General features: G+C 36.5%; 1 protein-coding gene across 1 annotated transcript; it reads right to left on the bottom strand.

The window, feature by feature from the left end:
- Positions 1-218: 218 nt before the first annotated feature.
- On the bottom strand, positions 219-6,336 carry FN3K (fructosamine 3 kinase). Its single transcript, XM_009578818.1, has 6 exons — positions 6,083-6,336; positions 4,876-5,027; positions 3,842-3,933; positions 2,530-2,612; positions 1,553-1,675; positions 219-744 (listed from the first exon to the last, which is right to left on the bottom strand). Exons 1-6 carry the CDS (start codon positions 6,221-6,223, stop codon positions 406-408), a joined length of 930 nt encoding a protein of 309 aa, XP_009577113.1. The 5' UTR covers positions 6,224-6,336; the 3' UTR covers positions 219-405.
- Between the last annotated feature and the right edge of the window lie 3,885 nt (positions 6,337-10,221).

The raw sequence follows: 10,221 nt of genomic DNA, 5'->3' as shown, positions 1-10,221 counted from the left end.
AGCACCACAATCCCACAACAATAGCTCTTGATAATGAACTGCCGATAGAGCAGCAGCAGAAGCAGCAAGATGCAAACAACTGTGGAAACGCAGCAGCTAAGATGCGAGACACTCTACAGAGAGTAAGGTTAGGCTGACTGTCATGCTACTTTTCCTAACTAGTGGAGTCTTCACAAACAGTGCAGTCTTTTCCTTCAGTAGGGTACGAACCTGTGCTAGTAAACTAGTGTATAAGTTAAAAATTATACAATCACTCTTAATATTTAGCGAGGCTCAAAAGTGTACTAAGCCTTTTACATGTCAGGTGTTTTATCATCAATATTAACTCCTAGTTTGTGTTACTTGTGATAAGCAGGGGCTGTTCATTACTAAGGGACTATGTCAGAATTTCTCAAACCTATCCGGTTACTTTAGAAGTTTTCTCATTACATTTAGGGTAGATCCCCTGTACCCTGTCCCAAAATGGTTCCAGTGGTTTATGTAATTAAAGAGCTGATATAATTTGTTTCGTTTCTCAAATCCTGGAGCTTTGGGTATTTTACTGTGATAGGCGGAGAAAAAACAGCTGCTAAACCCACCAAACATTCCAGCAATAGCCAGTTCAAATTCAGAATGGCCATAGAAGGAAGCAGGGTCAAAGATAATTGGCCCAGAGTCGTCCTCAGCCACATTTCCTGCCCACAGGTCCCCATGCAGGAGAGCAGGAACAATTTCTACGTCACAGAACATTTCAGGAATCTTTAGCTGAAAGAGCATGAAAAAACATGCAACAATTAAAGAGTTTTGAACAAAATATTAAATAAAACAAAGTACTGTAGTATAAAAGAGAATAAGCTGGTTAAATACTGTCTGTTTTCAGTCCTCATGGAGCGCTTTTGAAGTTGGTGGCTACAAGCATAAACCTGCACTGTAAGCCAGTAATAAGTGTTCTTGACAGAGCTTAGCAAATCATTTAATTCCGTCTAGTATCAATATCTACTATTAATGTATCGTTTCTAGACATGGATAGTATTGGCTGTCACAAGAAATATAAAATAAATTTCATGTAAATTAAAAGGTTTCAGTGGCAAAAAGGGCAGCAGTAAACATCTATACCAATTAACCAGAATTAAGGTACAAATTTGTAATATAGAGCTTGCAGAGGAATACATTCCTGGCTGTTTCCTAAGTGCTGCATAGAGTGTGACCTGAACAGTCTCAGCTGTGAGCCTGGATCATTTAAAAAAAAAAAACAAAAAAAAAAAAAAAAATCTGCCTGGGCAGCAGAATCATAACTATTTTGCAACACCAAATTCTTAGATAGGATTTACCATCTTATTATCATTAGCTATATTCTAAGAAATCAATGTCAGTGCTGAATTGCAGGTTTATTTTCACTATCTATTAAAAAACTGAAAAAGCAACATGAATTCTTTTCAGCTGACAATGTTGTTGGATCAGCTGTGAAGCTAGTCAAGTTATCATTAAAAGCTATGTAAATCTCTTGTAAAACACCTTTAAAATTCCACTGATTCTAACATTCTAAAAAACAGATTTAAGACACAGTTCATACTTTTAGCTGTGACCAAAGTTCTCTGGCTTCTCTGTCTCCATAATCTTTTTCAATCAAATCCAATTGAGCTTGGAGTCGGTGACGAATAAAGAAGGAAGGCCAATCACTCTGCCATTCATTCACCTAGAAAATATGATACAGAGGTTTGTAATAAACAGTTTTAAGATATACATAGTCAATATTAATAATACATAGATATCAAGTTAAAATGTTCGATGCTAACACAATGGCCTAGACAATGTTAGTATGACCTACGCACAATGTTATTAGACATTTCTCTGATTGTTCTTTTGGGAGTGATGCTCTCTTCCATGTTTAGGTGGGACTGTCTTTAACATGAGATATAAGTTGAGGTTCTGGCTATTTTCATTCACTCAAATTTTCTTAATGTATTTTAGAGGGAGAGTTTCTGGTGAGATCATTTCAGTTGTTCCATATTATATTCCAAAATCTTTCTGGAAAAGTATTTGTTCATTTTTATTGGATAATGTATTTCTAATTTGGTGAAAAGTTGTACTTAGCAAAGAGTTTGAGATATTGAAAGTTCATTCAGTTAAATAGTAGAATGAAATTCTACCATGTGCAGAGCCAGCAAATGACTGATTTATCCCCGAGAGCCCTTTCCAATGTCTTATGTGATGTGTTACATGATGAGGCTCTCTAAAAGCAGTGGATTTTGCCATTTGAGATCCATGTAGTAGGGGTTTAGAAAGACATGGTATGTGAAGGGATACTTACTTTATTAAGTATCACCAAGCTAAAGAACCACCACATAATTTCAAATTCTTATTTGATCCACTGTGTCTGGTTGCCACACACATTGAATAGCCATCATATGCCCTTCACTGTCAGGTCAGAATGAAACAGTGAAAGCAAAACTGTGATCATAACGCTGAAGGCCAATGAAACAAGCTTTTGTATAAGGAGTTCATAGAACTACATGAGTGTATGTTAGCTTTCACAGGCATGGAACGTACCTGTGGTATATAACCACAGCAAGTGGCTGTATGGAATCCAAACTTATCCACATACTGAAACTCAGAGTGACTTGCTCCTTTACCTAAGAAACAAAATAAATATTGGGAGTTTTGAGATCCTTACATAGTAAAGTTTGCAAACACAGAACTAAATTTCAGAGAATAGGCATACAAATTAATTTTAAGCAATAAGTTACACTTATTTCATGGTCACAACCCTCTCTAAAGATGGAAAGAACTCTTTTAGACTTGAAGATACTGAATGGAAATGGAGGCACAATTATTCACAGTTAGTGACTTTTCTTTGGATAAGTGAGTTAGACATTCAGGAACAGAGTCCAGATACCAGATTCGCAAGTGTTCCGACACTTGAATATGTTGTCATTAAACATGGCTTATTTTTGATTCATGGATTATTTGTGACCTGTCAGTAATTTGGCCTTCACTCAAAAATAATGGATTATAGTATGTCCACCACTAAGAGTCAAACCCTGTCCATCCCTGAAGTCATGGGAAAGACACAGATACAGACTGGTGGTTCAGATTTTAATAACAATTCTAAAAGAATAATTATTTGTATAGCTTCTTTTTTTTTTTTCATTGATGCCTTAATCCACTTCCCAAAGAATGATGGAAGGTGTTTTCATTGAAGTCATTAGAAACCAGGTCATGACCTTACACTGCTGAATTACAACTGTCTTCAAGGAGCAGCAATTGTTCTATATTTTGCTATGTATTTGAGTTCAAAAATGTAATCCCCAACATCTTCAAAGGGGAACTTAATTATGTGTTTACTAACTGGGACCATATTCTGTAATAAGTTAATTGTCTAAACCAACAGTAAACAAGAAAAGAGAATATCTGCAAGGTCAAGAACATTTTAAGAGATTGATGGTACATGAGGCTGAAAGGTTTAACTGACACTGAAAAAGACAACTAGTCCAGATTTTCAGTTTGACTTATGAAATGTTGAAAGCTCTGAAATATTATGAAATATTAGCACTATTTCTTACTAAATTTCAGTATCCGCATAATTTTATACAACAAAGTATATGCAAAATGAAGAATTAAAAATAAATTAATTTAGTTTTGTCAAGGTTAAAATGATACGTTTAAAAATTATAATACTAATTATAGCTCCTGTGTATATAATGTACATTTGAGAAGTGTGGCATAGGGACAGAAGGGACGTATCTCATGAAACAGTGTCCCAGTATTGACTTTAATTACCATTAAAATTATAATGCAATACTCTACCACAGCCAAATGAATTATTTCATTTTTGGTTTAGTATAGGATAACAATACTCTACCAATTTTGTTTCCCTCCTTTCGCAATTTCTCCCCAAGTTTCTGGTTATAAAGATGAAGATCTGCTATCTGCTCTCCAAGCTTTGAAGAATATCTGCAGGATCAAAAAAACCAAAACTGAAACAAGACAAGTGAACAAAATATTACAGAGAAAAAAAATCTCTATCAAATATGACCAAGTATATTTTTGGCAAATATAGAACCTTAATCAACTTCACAAGTACATAACAGGGAGCAAATGACTAGACAACAACTCTGAAGAAACGGGTTGTGACAGATAATAAAATTAACATAAGTCAATGCTCTTGCAAGAAAGGTAAACAGAACACAAGGTTGTATAAACAGGAGCATAGAGTGCAACAGGATCAAGTAATCCTCCTTATCAGCTCCACGTTAATAAGCAGAGAATAGAACATGGTATCTAGTGGAACAAAGCAGATAACTCCTGAAAGTCTATGTTCAGGAGCCAGCGACTCCTGAATTCCATGTTCAGGTTGGTTGACGGACAAAATGGAACTTCATGTTATATATCCATTTAGTTCTGCCTCATCCTAGTGCCTTTAAACTTGTTGACTGGCTACAATCATACTTGAAGGTTATACTTAGAGAAGCAGAGGTTTCAAAGACATAAGAAGCCTATAAGTTTAAAGAAAACTGATAGGCTGGGAAAAGAAACTCAAATGAAAAATCTCATGAGGGAAAGATGGGCTAAGCTTAGCCATTATCACATTCACTTTAGTAACATCTCAGCACACGTGGACCAGCATAGGCTAGTGATAGCATGCCATTTCTATTGCAGGTAGAGGGTCAGGGAAGAGCAAAATATGGGGAAGGAGTGTATACACACTCATATATATAGATACGTTGTTTTTTTTTTTAATATGTACACATACACACAAACACGGATCTTGACAGATATAAGCTTTATCTCTGAGAGAATAGAGAGGTTCTTCTCTGAAGTTTTCTGACTGACTGGAAGATATAAGAAAATATGCCCCAAAACATAGTAAAAAGAAAAAGAGATGTACAGACGTACTTGTTGAGGTGCTTCATCTTTAGGTACTCCATGACAAACATTGCTCCTCCTCCAGGTAAGTCAATTACTTTAATAGGCTGAGGCACTCTCACAATATTGGTTTTCTGAATAGCTTCCAAACTTGCCATTTCCCCTTCAAACATTTTTCTAGCCTGTCAAGGAATAAGAATATCCTTGGGCTAAACTATGGATGTCTACAACAAGTACTTTGGAAAAAATAGCCTTGTTTACAAAGTTACAAGGAGTTAATTCATCCTCATAAAAGAATGTAGCTGCAGCAAGGTTTCAGTCCACACAGGGAGATTTGAGTACCTTAATTCTAACTTCTTTTTTCCCCAAATTCATTCCAGGGTAGTAGGATACATTTCACCGTGATTTTCAGCTGCTTATGGAGATGCCAAACTACTCAGACATAACAGTATCTCTAAGGATAATACCCAAGACCTCCTCCTTCAAAACCACAGATGAACCACTACTGAATGAAGTAAAAGATTGAATCCTTAAACTGATTCGCCTTTCCATGCAGGTCAATGGCCACCAGATGGAGACAACAGTACAAATATTAAGCCTGTACTCTGCATTTTTGAAGTAAAGATGCTGCTCTTCACAACAGTTTTAGGATGTTTTCCATATTGATAAAGCAAATTTCTGTGTTGTTACAAAAAGCAATTGAGTATTCATTCAGTAACAGAAAAGTCAAGAGGTTGTCCTGAAAAACTGCAGGAATCTTACTGCTAGAAATACAAAAAGCAATGGGGAAGTTTGAAACCTCTATAGCTTTAAAAATAATACATGAGTTTTAGCACTGGCACCCTGTTTTCGCCCTTCCTCCCTCCCTCCCATTATTCTATCCTCCCAACTGAAACAAATGCAGTGAATGCAAATTCAGCTTTAGGCTTTTCCAAACTCTAAGTACTACAATAACAGCTCTGTGCGTAGCCTCCTTTGTACATACTGCAATGCCAATTCCTGTTGCTGAGGGTTATCATATTGCATTACACATCATTTTGCATTAACCAAAGCTGCTGCATTAATACTTGATATAAAATAAACTACAGCTTTTAAAAGAAAACTGAAAGGAAAACTGGAATAATTAAAAGTCAGCCTGAAAATGCAGAACTCCAAATTATTAACAATCAGGTGCTTTTAAAAGAAAAAGCTCTCTACATGAATAATAATTAATAGTTAAATATCTGCTAGCATTAACCTGAGGTTTGTGGTTGATTTTAACAAATACTCGTCCACTGTCTGTTTCATAACCTTGGCTTTGGCTAATGTATCCTCCTCCCGAGCTTCCAAATGCCTTCAGAACGGAAGTTTTCAATTCTGTTTTCAGGATTTTTTCCATGGTAATTTCCAGGCTGCTGCAGCTGCTTTCTGCTAAATCCACTGCAAAACAAGATTAAAGGTTTGGGTCCTTCTTTCACTGTCACTCTGCTATGAGGTAAAAGGGCCACCCACGAAATGAAAAAAAAAAAAAAAAAAGCAGCCAAAAGAAAAGCAAATCCAGGGATAATGTTTCAAAATGCTTTGTTTCCCGTGGGCTTTTATCGCTATAGATGAAAAATAAAAATCTCTAGAAATATTTGGTAGAATAAAATTGAGAGGTGTGTCCTGGGTCCTCTCTCAGCTGTGCTGAGAGCTGCTGGTATTTGTAGTTTGGACCCGTTTTTCTTTTTTAAGCTCTGTGATCGCATTGGTAGAAGAGGTCATTTTTAAACCAATCCACTAGAGGGAGTTTAAATGCAACGATATAAATTGCGCACATGTGTTGTATTGTGGTTATTTAAGATACGACAAAGTTGCAGTCTATAACGATGCAATTAAATCATGCTGCTGACCATAAGTCAGCCACCAGAAATATATGGAAAGGTTGGTGGGTTTTTTCTCTGCTTGTAGTTGCTTTGTGGACTGGAGTTCTGTTGTCATCACTGAGATCTTTAGAATGCTTTCCCTTCTTGGGACATAATTCGATCTCTTTTAAGAGACGGTCAGAAGATTTTCATTGCCTGAAAGTTAGTGAGATAGTAAGGTGCTCAGAACTGGACATTATCAAGTGAAAATTCATAGTAAAAGCATCAAGCTGGTAATAAAGTAATTTGGGATTCTGTTCCTGTATGCTTCTCCAGATTTAACATGATCTTTAGGACGTCATTTCACCTTTTTATCTCCTCTCACAATCTGTAATACACAGAAAGAAGACCCCTAGGGTACTACTAAATTTAATCACTTCATAATTGGAAAGTGCACTGACACCCTCAGGTATAAAGTGTTAAACCTTTAAAACATGTTAGCATAACCCAGACCCTACAATATTTGTTTTAATAATGTCTGTATAAAGATAACGTATTTGGTTAGGTGGCTATGACCGACTCCTAGCACAGTACAATCCGTGGAAAAGGCTGCAGTTCTTGTTCTCACTTGGAGCAGCAATGCCTACCCAGGGAATTTCTGGATTCTGTTGCCACTGTTGCACTTTGCTTTCAAGCATTTATCTCTCTTTTCACTACTATTTGTTTGCATTGATTCATATAAGCTATTTGGTTTTGACAGAGAAAGGAATGATTACTGGACAAATACTGGCTTCATTTAGGTAGGCTTTTCACTACATTCACAAATGGAGTCCTACATGGAGTGAAAAATATTGGTATAGTACAAGTTATTTCTCAAACAAGTAATTTCTCAGAACATAGCTCCTCATGGTACACGGAGCATCTGGAACATAGCAGACCTCAAAGGGACAAATCGGCTAAGGAGGAACTTTTCTAACATCCAGATTTATTTGAGCAGGACATTGCTTATAGAGTAAGAGCACAAGCTGGAAAAGTGCAGCTCATGACCTGGACTCAGAACCAGTGATTCAAATACAGAAGAGTACTCAAGAACAGCAAGAAGCTACATTCGAGATTAGACATATAATGCAGAGGTCCAACCAAGATACGTAAAGTAACCAGTGACTGCTTTGGCAATCCTTCTACTAATTCCAGCTGTAATATTTTATAACTGTCACATCACTGATATACTAACTGTAAAATAAAAACCAAAAGCCCCAAAAAACAGAACAAACAAGGAGAATGGATCTTCATATTACTACTGAACCTGAAGTTTTTGCAGTCTAGTATGCCATGGCCTTCTCTTCTACGATTTCCAGTGAAGATGCCAATAGTTACTGACTGTAACACTTCTTTCAGCATTCTGACATTTTATTTCATTTTTGGTTAAACCAGAAGCAGGACTGTGTTAATCCAAATATATTGCATCACTTACATAGTAGCCAAGAGATAGGAAAGCCTTCCATTTGCTTCCATGCTGGATCAATATTTAACTAACGCAGAGGTGAAAGGCCTGGTTTCCTACCGTTTTTGTTCACATTGTTTCCAGTCAACCAACTTCGAACAACATCATTTCAAACACTGTAAGTAAAACATCTCAAAAGCATCCTAGAGGGACTCGAAGTAACAGAGTGCTTGAAAACACCCACTGGTAGGTCAATGAAACCTACCACAAACAATTCAGCACCATGGCCAGATCACAAAGGAAAATACTAATTGTGTCCGTGACAAGGCGGTGAGGAATTACAAAGGGCTGTTTATGTGAGTGTTGTTCAGCTCCTGCTTTAAAACCTATCCTCAGGGTTATGCTTGCAGTGAAGTTTGTTTAGCTTCCCAGCTTTTTTCTTCTTGTTTTGCTCACAACTGCTTCTAACATGTTTGTTTTCAAAGACTGTCCAGAAGACAGATATCCCCATGCATACCAATGAGAAAAAGATTGTTTACTTCTCCTTTGGGAGTAACAGTATCTAAAGAACCATAGGAAACAAAGAAGCTATATAGAACAGTGTAAGCCAAGAGCAAGAAAAGACTTTCCATCATAAAAACCTCCTTCCTTTGACAGAAGTTACAGTTTCTCAGTGAAGAACTATCCAAGGACAAGTAATTTAGAGCTCCTTTAATCCTGTAGATCTGATCTTCAGTATAATTGCACAGACTGTAGCTCTGTATACAATATTAACCATGTCTTGGGAGATTTAAGTGAATTCTTGGAGACTTCAGTGAAAAATATGTTGAAAAGTAATTGAATATTATTTTACAAAGAAAAATAATAAAGCTATTGTGATTCTGGTGTGGCTTAGTTACCAGAAATATAATTTTCCCCTTAAATCTTAGTGCCTACAAGACAAGCTAATTATATGCCACTTCCCACCTGCTTTTACTTCTGCTAGAACAGTCCAGCATCAGTTAAAATTACCAGATCTGTTTTGGAACAACAGTGAAGACGAAAAGCAGGAAGAAAAAGAGTACTAGAGTGCAACATTCATACCTGCAGGCAGTTTTTGCAGATGGCAGCAGTCCATGAGAATGAAAACAAAAAAAATCACACTGAAATGTAGGGTACATTCAGATGAAATACAGGTTCTTGCAGAGAGGTTCAAAACGGATGTATTTTCACAAGAAGGACAGTCAAGCCATGAAACAGGTAGCCCAGACAGGCTGTGCAGCCTCCATCCTTGGAGGTTTTCAAGACCAGACCAGATGAAGACCTAAGTAACTTGGCCTGTCCTCATAGCTCATCCTACTTTAAGCAGGAGATTGAACTAAGACACCTCCTGAGGTCTCTCCCAACCTGAATTTTCCTATGATCCTAACCATTGAGTCCAGATTTCCAAGTTTCCCTTCCCCTAACTCTTCTCCTAGACAGAAGCTGATGTTATTAAAATTATGCACAATCCTATCTGAACAGTTTAGATTTAGTTTAGATTTAGTTTAGATTTAGTTTAGATTTAGTTTAGATTTAGTTTAGATTTAGTTTAGATTTAGTTTAGATTAAGAAAAAAGATATAAAGAGATCTGGTTTTCAAAGTATTAAAAATAAATGCCTTGAGATGCTTTAGTCTACATATGCCATACATGTATTGTGATCCATCTTGAGAAAAGACTTAGAAATATCATGAGAGGATATTACAACTTTTTACAATATACAAATACATGTACACAGTATATTTAAGAAAAATTCAGTGATTTTCCTTGTACAAATAGGAATGAGAGCATGGGTACAAGGAAACATGCTCAGTAGATTTAGAATGCACAGAGGGAGCCAAAAAGAAGGAATACATGAGAAGGAAAAGCAGAACACATTAGCTTTAAACTATGAGAGAAGGAGATAAAGAATAACAAAGGCACACCTGGAACACAGAATGCAACAAAATTATCAAAGACAATTCTAAGAGCAGTGCAGACTGTACAATACATAAGAAAAAAAAAAATTACCTTACAGAAACGCAGCAATTTTTTCTTAAGGATCCACTAGCAGCCTGCCTTCAGAAGAGAAGATTTCATCCCCTTCTCC

Source organism: Fulmarus glacialis, unplaced genomic scaffold (genome assembly GCF_000690835.1).
Source record: "Fulmarus glacialis isolate BGI_N327 unplaced genomic scaffold, ASM69083v1 scaffold16335, whole genome shotgun sequence".
NCBI lineage: Eukaryota > Metazoa > Chordata > Aves > Procellariiformes > Procellariidae > Fulmarus > Fulmarus glacialis.
Note: the sequence above shows the minus strand (reverse complement) of the source record. Positions and strands in the feature narration are given on the sequence as shown.